Source organism: Xiphophorus maculatus, chromosome 4 (genome assembly GCF_002775205.1).
Source record: "Xiphophorus maculatus strain JP 163 A chromosome 4, X_maculatus-5.0-male, whole genome shotgun sequence".
NCBI classification, from domain to species: Eukaryota; Metazoa; Chordata; class Actinopteri; order Cyprinodontiformes; family Poeciliidae; genus Xiphophorus; species Xiphophorus maculatus.
In genome coordinates, this window is record NC_036446.1 from 20,820,727 (window position 1) to 20,835,400 (window position 14,674).

A 14,674-nucleotide genomic window follows, 5' to 3' on the forward strand; every position below is an offset into this window, starting at 1 on the left:
CAAAAGGAAATTAAATGTTGCAACTCATATTATTCAAGGTACTTGAAAGAGTTGTTGTAGATGCTGATGGGCAGGAAGGGTCTGCGGTAGTGATCTATACAGGGAGGAACGAGTTGAAACAGGAAAAAACAAATAAAGACAAACAGGTCTGTGAGAACCAGAACACCTGCTGGTTGGTAGGTGGTCAATTTATTTTGTGCAATAAAATGCACATTGGTTATTTAAAAACAATGCAATTAGATATTTTTGGATTTTATACAATTTTTGGATACTGTCTCACACAGTTAAGGTGTACCTGACAATTGCAGACCTCTCCGTGTTTTGGATATTTGAAAAATTGGTAGGATGTGAAGAAGTTATTTCCCCCACTGTTTACAAACTATAGTTAAAACATTATACAAAAATATTAACACCGGATAAAAAATGTGCTTAGATTTGACTGGATATGTACATTCAAATGATCTATTGTAGATGCACATTTTGAAGAATTACTTTTGAAGCAATAGCTTTATAAGAAAATAAAAAATAAAAAAATCAGACAGAGACATAGGATTCTTGGTTTTATTGAAGCCAGGGGTCTGATAAACATTTTCCTTATCTTTGTCAGCATAAGAAGCTAGGATCCACATGGCAGCTTAGAGGCTACAGAATTGTGTTAAAGACAATATACAATCAACCTTCTGAATTACTCCAGACACAAAAGAGCCGGCCATGTGCTTAAAAATGTCTCAGTATCTTAAATATAAAAGGACTGGAAGCAGAAGCTCGTAGTCTCGCATAGATGTAGACAGTCAATAGTGGTTGAAGGCCATTCAGTTAGGATGTGACAAGGCAGCTGATTTCCACTCACATCCAAGTACAAAAGTTAATTTCGGTATTTTATTCAAATCAATCGACCAAAGCGACATCCGATCTTCAACACAGAATAAGCACGACACTGAAACCAAGTGGCTTAATTTCAGCCAAGTGCCTAAATTAAGCTGATGTGGCTGTGTGTCATCCAAACAAATCAGGGTGGTCCGTCAGGGCGGAGGCATTTTAAATTGAAAATTCAGAAAGGCAAAACCATTGAGAAAAACAAAAACATGCTTAATTTGACAGTAAGCACAAAGGGCAAGTGTTGAGCAAAGATCCAAACAAGTACATTTTATCAACTACCAGCAGACTTGCAAGAAATGTCCTATAACTCCATATTATTCTTGCATAATACTAATAATGCTGCCCTTTTCAAATTCTGACAATTTCCTTATTCGTTTATCTGAAAGGGGAATTCACTCCTATTTTTAGATATACCAAAAATAAGAGATAAAGGAACTTCTATAAATGTCCAAGGAGAAGTGCTTATTAAACATGTCTGCTGCTTCTGGTTGATTACAAATTGTGCTTCATTCAGTCCAACTACAGAGAAGAAAAAACTTTAAAAGCTTCATCTTTAGTAAAGTAAATGCAAAGTAGATAACTATGATAATTTTTGACGCTGCTAAAACAAGCCTGTTGGCCAATGTAGATACTTGTTTTTTAAATTTTCCATTACACTTTTAGAAAATAGTAAATTCAGAGATAAACCCTGTGTGCCAAAAGTTACTTAAGTGGTTTACAAAATGTATCCCTAACCTACAGCAACAAAATACTGTAGAGCCCATTAAACCAACCCCCCCAAAAGAATGATAGATGCAGTTGGACAGATGAAGCTTTTTCTACCACTTTACAGAATATTAATAAAAGTTGAAAGGCAGGTCTGATGAGTGGAATGAAAGAGCTTCATGCAGGAGCAGCAGAAAAAAGGCCACTGGTTAATCTAATGGAAGTCATACAAATGCAGAAAGTAAAGACTACTAAGCATCTTTGGTTACATGTTCCAGTTCCCACCGGTTCGTTCCTCCCTTCACCTCACTTGAATAGCAATCGGCTGCTTTCCCCAATCTATTTCTATAAAAGCCACTCCACACTAGATATTATCCATAGGATTAAGCAGGGCCTTGCATAACGAGGTTGCGCTAACATTTTTGGATTATGGTATCAAACTACAAACTTACTGACTTTATGATATGGTACAGTTTACCTGCTGCAAGTAAAAGTTCAAAACAGTAACGACAGAAAACAATCAAGCAACCCCTTAAGGACACGCAAAGTTAAGATCTTTCCTGTGAAGGCAAGGGGGGCCTAGTGTAGCGAACTAGGTCGCACATTGAAGGCAAAAGGTCGTCATTTAAATGGGCACCAAAGCAACAAAAACAAAAAACAAGTGAACCAACAGGTTTCCTACAGGGATGCATTTGTTTCTCCACAGACTTCACGTAGAAAACAGGAATGTTTTTAACCGAAATGCAAAGTACAGCGTGAAGAAAATGTGAAACCAGAGGAGAACAAGTGCCGTCTAACACTGAAGAATAAGATATCTTTAGTTTTGTTCAAACCACAGCATAGAACTGAATGTGTGTTGGCTGCAATAAAGTGGTTTCAGCCAAAGTCGCTCTCACCGCTTTCCTTTTTGATATAAGCAGCCAGTGTACTTGAAGGCAATTACTCTGTTAAACGTTATTAAAGAGGCCACAGCTTATTTTTGAAAAAAAAAAAAAAAATTCAAAAGCTGACAAAGAACAAAAAAAAAACATGAAACAAAATAAATTAATTGGGGGACAAAACAAAAAAACAAACAAAATAAACAACAAAAGCCCTAGAACCAGTGGTGCTACAGTGCATTTCCTCTAGTGTAGACAAGCACCTCTACTACGACACAAACGGCTAACTGTGCGAGGCACTTAGGAGTTATAGTAGGAAAGATGCTGCCCAACCCCTTCCCAAAATATACAAACCTTTACCTAAAGAAGCAACGCTGCTGCAACCTCTAAGTCCTTCAAAAAAAAAATCCCATCCAGTCTCATTTAGTCAAAGAAGCTATTTTCACTATTTGGACAGAAATGCATTTTGTACAAAATTAAGTTAACCTGAATATTGTTGTGATGCTTTTATATCTACAGAATCCTTCGAGATGAGCGAGGGCAAATGATATGCTATCAGCGGTGTGGACATGTCATATTAGTGTCTTGATGTCAGTGACATTTTAACATGTTACAGATAAATGTTTCCTTAAACCAAGAAATGGTGCAGAAAATAAAAGGAGGAACTTTGTATAAATACATCAGTATCATATCCAACATTTTTTTTTTACATTTGTTTGCAAGTATTTCAATTACTTTTCCTAACATTTCATGTTTAAATATCTTTCCAATCGCAACCAAAGATTCTTCCGTGAGATAAGCTGAACCAGGGGCCACGAGGCCGAGTGTGTTTTCACTCTTCAAAGTCCGCGAGGACAGTGTTCTATCCCAGAGACGGAGAGGCCTGCAGCCCAGCGCCTCGGACCGGCTGCCGGGGAGAGTTGCACACATTTCCAAAAGCTGACATCCCTCACAAAATAGCATTTACAGTTGAAGAGAAGACAGAAATAAAGCCAAGCCTTTCGGCACTTCCTCATCTCACTAAGAGACCCGTCTGTGTTACCGCTCATCCCATCTCACCGTCTGATCGCAACGGAAGCTCATTTGGTGAAACTGACAGTGTGTGCTGACTGATACAGGCGTTGGGAATTTGGTCAAATTTTTTTTTTCTTTTCTGTTTATGCTCACATGTACATGTATTGTTTCCAGAGTATTAACGCAGTGGACGACGCAGCCGTTTTGTTGCCTTCACGCTTCGTTCTCTGTTGGCGGTATGTTGTTAGCTGAAACCACGGAGTCTTGCTTGCGAGTCATCCGGTCCAACTCGGCCTGGACGTCAGTCAAACCCGGCTTCTGCCCTTGGGAAAAAGGAAAGAGAGACAAAACCCAAAAGTAATCTCCTGTAGCTTCTGTGTTTTCATGAAAAACAAAAGCAAATTTTCTACAATCAGCAAGATGATGATTTAGAGTTTGAATGGGGATGCAGTACAATGATAGTGATTGGCAACTCATTAACACCCATGCAAAACTTATAAAAACCACAACTTGTACTCATGCACTACTTCTTTCAGGTTGCTCTCAGATGTTAGCGGTGCTCAGAGCTAGAGCAAAACATACACAAATGATCTGAGGCAGCAAGGAGTAATGCAGTGACTTTAGTCATATCACAATGTTTGACTCCATTATCTTAGAAAGATGGAAAAAAAAGCAATAATAAAATGGAAGAGGGCTGAAAATACAGCAACTTGGTGAGTTCAACTGGCTTAAAAACAAAAGGTGGATTAGTTGGGCAGGACTTATTAGTTTCCATGCACACACCAGTGACAGATGTTTTCTGTGGATACAGGCCTGTCTCTTCAGCAGTCAGATGTCAGGTCAAAGTTGACACCTTTTCATTTGTCCTGATTTAACCATCTGACTCAGGCTGGAGGCATAAAGCTTCAGACAGCAGAGCGGCTCACAGCTTCACAGAACAAGATTCCCTCATTCCGCTGATACTGTGAAGCCAGTCAACGCCTTTTATCCCATATAGCACGATATCTTGTTAATTGAACTGTATTGTCATATGTTGCTAATAAAACACGCTTTTTCCCTGTTTCTTAGTGAAGACACTTTTTGGGCAGGCAGCAGAATGAGTGGAGATTTGAAGAAGATGTGTTTTCAGTACACTTTTCCATAATCCACAGCAATAATTCAACCCAATAATCCACTATTAAGGTAATTATTGGGGTACTTGGCTCGGTCTCTGAGGTACGCTGCAAAGAGTTACAACTACTTGAGTTACTTGCTTTAGAAAAAAAAATTGTAGAATTCTTATTACACCATATGTTTTACTTCTACTTGAAAGTAGTGCTACTCTTCATAGATTACAATTTTTGGCTACTCTACCCACCTCTGCTCTAGTTTCTAGTTTATTATCAACAAGATGAAAAACCAGCTTAAAAAGTGGCTCAAGTGCTATTCCTGGTTAAAAACCGGAACCTCTTTAGTGGAAAAGTCTTAATTGTGTCAACATTCAAAAGTGACAACTGCAAACTGTGAGAGAAGTTAAAAAAAAAAAAACAGTAAAATACCAGAGCAAAGAGATGTTCAGCACTGGAGTGATGGATTATACCTGTTTTCTTGGCAGATCCTTGCACTCCAGCTCCGACTGCTCCAGATCCAGGGCTTCCTGGAGATCCAGTCTTTTTACTCAACAGACTGTTGAAGAAGTTGGCCAGCACTCCCTCATTAGCAGCCCCTGCTGCAACAGAAATGTTTCTGCATTACAGCAGAGTCTCCACATTTTGACCTGACAAAAGCTAGAATCCTCCACATTTCTATATGTTACATTATTACCATTTGAAGTTGGAACGTTAAACTGAACCAAATGTTTATTTTTGATTCCAAATATTGACCATTTACTTCTTTAACATATATCCATTGTGTTTCATTTATATTAAATGACATTTTCCAAGCTAAGGAGAAATGCTATAGAGATTTCTACAATCAAACCAGACGATTGTAAAACTGGAATTCTGCAGCTTTTAATTGGTAAAATTCAAGACTAAAACATTTTAAGAAACATGTAATTTAAGGCCTGCCAGAATTATTGGAAATAAGTCGACTGATTTATTCAGTTACATGTTTGGTAACTACAGTCAAATATGTTTAACTTATGCAGGTGTTTTTGTTTCAAGCATCTTGGACATATGTTCTGGATAACTATTTAGATTCACCTTTGAACACAGATTTTGTTAAATACAATCTCTGGTTTCTAATGTGAAAGAAATTTTTTAACTTCCTAAATCTGAGGCTTTGACCTATATTTTTGTTTTTGAGGGGTGAGTTGCATTTTCCAGCTCTCCAAATGAATTTCATTCAATACGAATGAGATAAACAAAGACTTTTTTTCATTGCAAAGCTAGATGACTCCTACTCAAACAAAAATAAGAGAGTTTTATGAGCAGATTTCTTCTACAGTTTTACAGGAATGGCAGCGATTAATTCCTTCCCACTGGGCTATTTATTAAAGAACCTTAATTCCTCCAAATACTGTGCCAGGTCACAACATTTTAAACAGTTGATTGCTGTTCAGGGAAACATGTTCAAATTTTAGAAAGCCAAAGGAAATATAAGACTTATGAGGAAAAATCTGGAGAAATTCAACACTTTTCAAGGCCTCTGACAAACTCCTACCACTGTCATCCTGTGAAAATGGCGATAACTCTAGGAAAATTATTCTTTTAGTAATGAGGAATAAACACCACACACTAACCTTTCATATTAGGGTCAGGCTTTTTGACAGAGGCCATTGGTGAGCTGGTTACACTTGGTTGGCCAGCACGACCCGCCGGCCTGGGGGACGATGACATCGTCCTTCCAGGAGATTCCTAAAAAGAGATTAGTTGGTCAGTCAGGAAAATAAAAGCACAGCAAACATAGGTGGGACTTTCAGACACTCACTGTTGCTCCTCTGGTTGGTGTTGCTGGCTGCTTTGCTAGCAAAGACTGCGGGGAACAGAAATAGGAATTAATGGCTTCCAACAACCACTGATACATCTGAATTCATGATTGTTTCATGTGAGACAGAGAAGGGAGAAATGGAGGAAACTCATTTTAAAAATATTTTTTCTCCTAACTGCTTCCTGCTTTATGTGTCCTTAAAAAGGGAAGTATGTGTGGCATTACTCAAAGGACAAAATATGGTAAAATTATGAGTGGATACAAAGTGAGCATGATGCAATGCGAGCTGCAATTTTTAAGTAAAAATGTAAATGTCAAATACAAAGAATGAGCTGAAGCTCACCTGCTGCTTCATCAGGAATACCTGCTCGTCCTCTGCATTTATCTCTTTGTCATGAACCAACTAAAAGAAAAAAGAAAGTCATAAAATCTGTTATGACATCTTGTAATGTCATAACAGAGTGCTTTTATTTTCCTGACTGACCAGTCATTGTGCCAGCGTTTGCTCTGCCATACCTTTCGTACTGGAGGTTTTGTGATGAAATCTTCAAACGGATCATCCGGTCTGACCGTTGTGAGGTTTTCATGCAAAATCCCAATTTTCTTCTCATTATCCCATCCAGACGGACTGAGAACAAAAGGAGAAGATCGTTTACATGCGGAAAGAAAAATGAGAGGCGTAAAGAATTTGGTAGCAAACGATCCAATTTCACTTTAAATGACTGTGATAAAATGAGCAGCTGTACAACAGTGATCAACAGGCAAACAATCACATGCCTTACTTACATGAACACTGCATCTTTCTCCACCACTAAGGCGGGCGTGGCGAACTGAAAGTCATACAGCTTGTGGACTATGTATTTGTAAAGCAGATCCAGGTTCTTCTCCTCTTTGACTGAAGTGTAGATCAGCCCAGCGCCATCTGTTGAATTTAGTTAGGGAAGCTAATGACAAAAAAAAGTGTCATAAAGAGTCCCATATAAAACAATCCACCACCCCCAAAACAACTGTGTACAATTGAGAAATTTGTATGATTAACCAATACAACAAGGATACACTGTAAGCTGAATCGCCTGATACAGGACTGGATGAAATCAAAGTGCTCGTCTCGGAAGTCGTGCTCCTTCTCTAATACGCTGATGGCATCACACTGAATGAAGTTAAACAGAGATGGAAATAAAAGGAAAAGCAGCATTAGAGGTGGAGCACACAGAATCTTTAAAGGCGTTCTCCCTTTAGTCCTCAAAAAACCCAACTTCCAACATCACAGGGCCTCAAAAACATGTTTTGTTGTTACTTATTTTCCCCTGATGGTAACTACTTCAGTATACATGTAAAGTAGATATTAGGGAGCTCTAAGTAAAAACAGTGTGTTGCCTAATGACCACATAAAAATGTAAATTAACTGCTAAGACAACACATAATTTTGTCTATTTTCTTTTTGGCCTCCCTTGAGTAATTTGGCTTCTTTCAACAATAAAAAAGGGACAAAAGCAACACCAATAAAAAGGAGTATGCACTGCTTTCCGCTTGCGGCAACCACATGTCTTTTCTGGTAGGAAAATTTATCAAAACAAAGCATAATGGCAACATTTAGTGCAAGGATAATTCAACAAGAGGTGATTAAATTTTAGTGTTAATGAATGTTTTTTTCTACCTCAGTTTATAGGACTCCTGGAGAAAGTTAACATATAAAGTTTGCTAAATGTTTAACGTAGCATAAAAGCGGTATCTTTAAAAAGATATAAACACTGTGAAGAGGGCTATGACAAATGATCACATTCATAGATATGAAAAGGACGCTTAAAACCAGAATTAAATGGTCTGGAAGATAAGATTGCTACAACCTTATAGTGCCATCATATTATTAAACCTGGGTTTTTGTACTGGTTGTTTACCTTTGTGCAAACTATTAGCACTGGAATGCCCAAGTTGTGTGTGAGTGTGTTGTCCCCAAGTGGTAACACAACAGCTTCGTCTTCCCCTGATGTCGGGGCCCGTCGGGGGGAGGATGGGGTGGCGTCCTCTGGTTCTGTGTACTCTTGGAAGGCTTTCACCACTTGGGAGGGAAAAAAAGAAACAAAGTACAAAATTGGTGAACACAGCACTGAAATTAAGCAGTCAGTAACAAACTATTTGAACTCTCACAAAAGTTCCAGTAGTCTGACGTCTTTATTTCGTGCAGTGAAATAAGCTGCCCACAAAACTGGACTGAGTTTCTTTTGGGCACTCAAAGGTTCTGGCTTTGAATGAATATTTTGCTTAGTTGACTAAATTTTAAGATATTGTCCAAAGAACCAAATACAAATGCTAAGTTTAATCTCACTTGTTGTGGTTTCTAACAATCTATGAACCTAAACTGATGTTTTGATTGTGCAAAACTTAAAATTACTCTAAAATTACTACAGGGGTGCGACAACAACTCATCCAACATCGTTCCCTAAAGAACCCAGAACAACATCTAAAGCACTGCAGGACTCTTACTTCAGTTGAGGTAAATGTTAATGAGTTTTATCCATAGGGATAAATCCATGAATAAAATCCCTGGTTAAAATGATTAAAATACCTGCTGGCCAACTAACCACCATAAAGGTCTACCTCAGATTTACAAAAACATATATTAATAATGCCTAAAACTTTTGAGAGAATATTGAGTGAACTGAAAAGACTGAAAAGAAAATAACATACTGACATATTTGGCAATAGTAGAGTGACTGTTAGAGGCTGCTTAGCATCTTCAGCACATGAACAATATCAACAATTTATGGAAACATGAACTCTGACCTGTGCTAGAAAATCCTGAAGGAGAATGTCAGACAATCAGTTTGTGACCTTAAGTTCAGAAACACTTCGGCTGTGAAGAAGGACGACGATCTAAAACTCTCACAGAAAGACCAAGGTGAAGCTGTTTGTGTGTGAAGGTCTGAACTAAAATCTGATTGTGATGTTGTGGCATGACCTTAAACAGTTCATTCATGCTCAAAACATACCCAATTCAGCTAAATTAAGATAATTATGGAAAGAAGTGGTGTAAAAGACTTATAACCAGTTCTCGCTACTGCCTAATTGTAGTTGTTGCAGCCAAGGGTGGAACAAACACTTTTTAGGTTTAGGAGGGAATTACTTTTTATCAGTACTTTTTCACATACCATGTTTTAGATAGCTTGTTTTTATCAATGAAATGATTGGATTATCATGAACTGAAACTTGTGGGCATGAAAAAAATGCAAAGACACGAAGGCCTGTCTCACATTTGTCAAAAATGGTCTTGATGATCCCCAAGACTTTTGGAAAAAGTTTTGTGAATATTATCTACATTTTCATGAAATCACACAGCTCTACTCATAACAGACTGAGAATTGGGGAAGAAAATTAGAAATGACATTCATCCCCTGTCGAGCTGGAAAAGCTGTGCAGATATTTTCAAAGCTGCAGCAGGAGTTTGGGGATGTGGGGGGTTATGAAGCAGGAAGCTTTGGCTTACTTCCTCAGGCGCTTAGAGAATGCAGTTTGGGAAGAGCCCATTAAAACAGACAAGCTTGTCAGTTTTGGTCAAACTTTTTTCCTATGAACAGGGAATTCTGAACATCAGACAAGCACTGGTGCTCAAATCACTCTTTAAGCAAATCCTTCGTGGAGTTAAGGATTACACACAACCAGAAACCATGCATAAATAGTATTTACAATTTTGCATCAAGAGTGCATGGCTTTTTACCACGACCCACAAGTTTCATGGGTCATGGTTTAAAGGCAACAGGAATCATGCACTCATTTCACTCTTAAGGAAATAGTTACTTTGTTTTTAACTTCACTTTATATCACCGAGTATTATTTGAAGGTAGCACAAACTGACAGACTTTGCCCATCAAGACCTACTTATCTGTTTAACAAACAAAGGTGAGGCCAAGACGCATCTGTACTCTAAAGGAATCTTAGTAACTCATTTAAATACCAAAACAAGAACACTCATCTGCATTGTCAAAACTGCACAGCCAGAAAGTATGTGCATGCAGCATTCTCAAATATTCTTAAGAAGCAAAAATCCCTCCATTATCAGCATAGCTGGGCAAAAACATTGTCGTTTTAGAACACCGTACTGCAGAAAAAGGCTGATCCTGTAATTTGACAAGAGTAGGCCCAAGAAGCCCAACCTACTTTCAGTCACGGCTCTAGAGCAGTCAGAATATCCGGCCCACTGACTGAATTCAAACCCACTCAGTTTACTTCCTTTCCTTGACGTTGCTGTTGGGAAGGGAGGCAACCATGATGCAAGACGTGTGCAAGACTGCCTGGACAAAAGCCACTGACACACTTTTCCAGACTTCAGCTGGCCCGCCTGCATAACTTGGTCTCACCACTGTGTTACTGACATGACAATGATGCTTTATTTTAGAAAATACACTGTAAGGGCCTGACAAAACACTGAAACTTAACTGTCAAAGAACTGACCACAGTATTAGTACCACCAAAGACTGCAACAGCGCAAACTAATACCATCACTCTCCACTATCCGTGAAATTATGGCTCAAGATGAAAATCTACCAACTACAGCGGATGAGATTAAGGATGAGTTTTTCCTTCCCTAAGGATGCTCAAAATTAAAAAATAATAATAATCTGTCAAAATCAGAACCAGCAATCTCAATGAAAACCTGAAACTGGCATCAAACATGAAAGACCTAAATGTGAAGGTAACTATTTATGACCATTTATGATTAAAATATTTGAATTGAAGGAAATTCTTCATGAAACTACAGAGATGAGAACCAATTCAAAATGTTTAGCTTTAAGTATAGTTTGGTCAAACCCTCAACAGCTTCCTCTTTCTATCACACAACTTCCTCATTGCTGTTGTATTATTTTAGCATCTAATACACAGAAAATAAATCAAAAAACGTATCTGAATTTTAGTTTTAGTAATTAAAAGAAAAAAAAAAGACATTTTGTGTAAGAAATTGTTTTAGACTTTAGAGTAATAGCAAGTTTGAGACTTTTTTAAACAAACAAATGTTTGTACAAAACCCTAAAGGCTTAACTAAGGAGTCTGAAAAGCAACAATCTTTCCAAACACAAAAGAACAGTTCATAAGTGAGAGATGACCAGATCTAAAATTAATAGGAAAACATCTGAGTGCATCACACTCATTGATTTGCAGAACTCGCCTCCAGCAAGGAACACACAGCTGAGGATCATGGGCCTCTCTGATGATGACCTAGAATCAGCCATGACAATGTGTAATGTTATCCAGCATCTGCCTTCCAAAGAGCACATTTACCAAGCTTTCCTTTTTTTTCTCCCCTCGGCACCCAGTCAGCAAGAAGCCTTACTCTCATTACACAACACTCACATTGCTCCCAACCTCGGATGCTTCAGGCACCTTTACTGCTGCTTGTCTCACTTATTGGAAAGAATTCCCATAGAAAACTAAACAAAATGTAATTTTTTTCATATAGATTTTGCATTTTTTTTTAGCTAATTGCTATTGTTTCCTTTGTCAGTCTAAAGGTTTTGTTCATAAAAATGCCTTATTTGGATTTGCAATCAGTTTCACAACACATTACATTTAATGTTTACATTCTATTGGGATAGGAAGGGGAAAGATGCCAACTCACTCCTCTGCTCCAGCTCTCTCATGTCCTCCGGAGGAACCTTTAGCTTGTCCACATGGTCACGAAGCACACTGGCCCACTTCTGCATCGACTCCATAATGGTCCAGGGCCGCGACATGTCCACAACGAGCACAGCCAGGCAGTCAGGTAGAGACTGAGGTGTGACAGCAAACTTTAGTAGGCCTTTGTGGTACAGGTCTCCATCCAAGATCCACACATTACAGCGAGTCAAGTCTACAGACAAAAGAAAAAACAGCACAAATCTTAAACACTTTTCCAATACTTTGGGTGTGAGCTTGTGGAGTTGTGTTGTTCTGGAAGGGGTATGGAAAAGTCGCAGCATGTAAACTCACCGTCTCGGTCTTCATCATGGACGCTCAAGTAAAGATATTCCAGTCCTCTCCCCTTCTTGTTGTGCTCAGCTCCTTGTAGTTTGGCCATAAGCGTTGTTTTTCCTGACCCATCCTCACCTGCAAGATGTTTAACCATTGTATCATAATCAGTAGCTGTATTGGAAGAGTAAATATGTCCATTTGCAATTGGTATTCTCCATTTGTTTTGTCACTCGCCGTCGTCCCATAAATTTAAGTTAAAAATATTTTATTGATGCAGAAATGAAAAACTCAAGAGTGAAAATCTTAATGCAAATCATGGTCTCATTTGAATAGATAACAGTGTTAAAAACCATCTTTGCTCATTTTTTTTCACAATTAAGGAGTGCTTATTCATAGATGACCCCACCCAAGAAAACATCACAAGGCCATGTCATGTTATGTCTGATATTACAGATGCAGTGATTCAGCTCTAAGCACCTCAGATGTTTTATCTGCACTCACCTCAGGGTTGACAACAATAAAAAAGAAAATACAGCCCAGAAGAAAGATCAGACACAACAAATACTCACCAAATACCAGGATATTTTTTCCTGATGGCAACTTTGAACTCGACCTGGTTGAAACTTCACTAAGTATTGAGGACCTATAAAACAGAAAACGAGTCAAAAACAGGACGGTCTGGATGTCTGTCATGTTGTTCAATGACAAGAGCTCCGTATCTTTCTAAAAAAAATATAGTTGAAATTATGACTGTGCTGACTTCACAAACAGTTCAGTTTATTGACACTTTAGCTGTTCTGGAACGGGAGTCCAGAGACGAGTCCACGACAGCATAAAATCAGGAAATGATCATTTATCACCACTGACCAGCAGATTGAAAAAGAGCAGGCAAGAATCCGAAATCATTAAAACTGACAAGACCTTAGTATGATCTGCACTGACCAATACTACCCCAAAACATTGTCAGGTTTTCTTAATCTCGTTGGTTAAGGCTTGTTTGCTAACATTTATATTCTCCTGTTCAATAGTTGTCCCCTTCATAAAGAAGCTATTTAGTGTCTAGCCCTTCCATCTGGCTAAACTCTAAATAAAAGCTCTTAATATTACTAACACCTATGAAACCTGACCGATCTAAATACACTCGCTATACACACACAATCAGAAAAAAAAGCCAAGCCTGTTTGGTGAAATGTAGCGGTAGTTATGCTAGCTGACGTTAGCTCGTCTGTTAGCATTCAGGTTCAGCTGCTGCTAAAGTTACTGCTACAAAGCTAGCCGGGCCGGTGTGTGAGAGGGAGCAACCGGCAGTGACAAAGCACAACCGCCGCGGCTCCGATAGTCCCACGGCGCTCTTGTGCTGACAAGGAGTCGTTAAAAGACAGCACGACTTGCCAAAGAGTTTGTCCTTCTTCGTCTTCCTTGTTATTGTCGCCCAGTCCGGCTGCACCCGGGAGCTGTTTCTCCAGAACGGGAGCCATCTTCTCTTTCTACACCCACAAAGGCGAGGCCCTGCTGCTTGGGCACCGCTAGCACCGCCTTCATCCAACTAACCGTCTGTACGTTACATCCGTTGACTGCGTCGCCGCACAGAGAGCAAGAGGGCACGGCTATTTCTTTCACTATTTTAAAAAGTTAACAGTATAACAGGGAATAATAATTAAAAAAAGAATAAATACTTTCTGCGATATACTAACAGGCATATGTATATGTTTCATCTTAAGATGTCAGGTCAAACTTTTAATAAGCATTTGGCCATATGCCAACAAATGATGTCATTTATGTTAATCAGCTGATGGCGGATACCTTTTCAATGTTCCCAAGGTTGTATGAGGCCCTGAGCAGAAATATATTTGGGGCGCCAATCAGGGCAACCAGATATTTACGTGCACGACATAAAAAGACACCTTTAATCAGTCACTGTCTGTCAAGTTAAACCTTTCCTGTTTCAGTCCAGTTAGTATTACTTTGATTGTTTTTATTTAATATTTTTTGCAATCTTTCTTATTAATTTCTTCATATTTAGAAGTTTACAATTCCATAGTATTTTGACAACTTATCTTTGAAACGGTGTAGCTTGTGTCGTGGTTTTTTTGTTTTTTTCATAGCCTTCTTGTCATAGCTTGCTGGAATTTTGGACAACTTCCACTGACCAAACTGCTGTACTGGGTGAAGTTTGGAGGCCGCCTTGCTCACACACACACACAAACCTTTTGAGCTCTGCCCATACATTTAACCAGGAATGAGATCAAAACTTTGTAAAAGCCACTCCAAAAGATTCACTTTGCTGTAATTACAGCAGTGGTCTGAAGCTCCAGTCCTTAAAGGCCGATGTCCTTTTAGGTGTC

At 38.7% G+C, this 14,674-nt stretch overlaps 1 protein-coding gene across 3 annotated transcripts; it reads right to left on the reverse strand.

The window, feature by feature from the left end:
• Positions 1–547: 547 nt before the first annotated feature.
• On the reverse strand, positions 548–13,867 carry dync1li2 (dynein cytoplasmic 1 light intermediate chain 2). Of its 3 annotated transcripts, none has more exons than XM_023332547.1 (13): positions 13,722–13,867; positions 12,899–12,972; positions 12,348–12,464; positions 11,998–12,228; positions 8,285–8,445; positions 7,443–7,536; positions 7,173–7,308; positions 6,903–7,014; positions 6,730–6,789; positions 6,387–6,431; positions 6,199–6,313; positions 5,056–5,181; positions 548–3,799 (listed from the first exon to the last, which is right to left on the reverse strand). In XM_023332547.1, exons 1-13 carry the CDS (start codon positions 13,805–13,807, stop codon positions 3,690–3,692), a joined length of 1,467 nt encoding a protein of 488 aa, XP_023188315.1. In that variant the 5' UTR covers positions 13,808–13,867; the 3' UTR covers positions 548–3,689. The 3 variants fall into 3 exon arrangements, with proteins under 3 accessions (XP_023188315.1, XP_014327138.1, XP_023188314.1); XM_014471652.2 differs by having other exon boundaries at positions 548–3,794; positions 5,056–5,184; XM_023332546.1 differs by having other exon boundaries at positions 5,056–5,184.
• Positions 13,868–14,674: the final 807 nt, after the last annotated feature.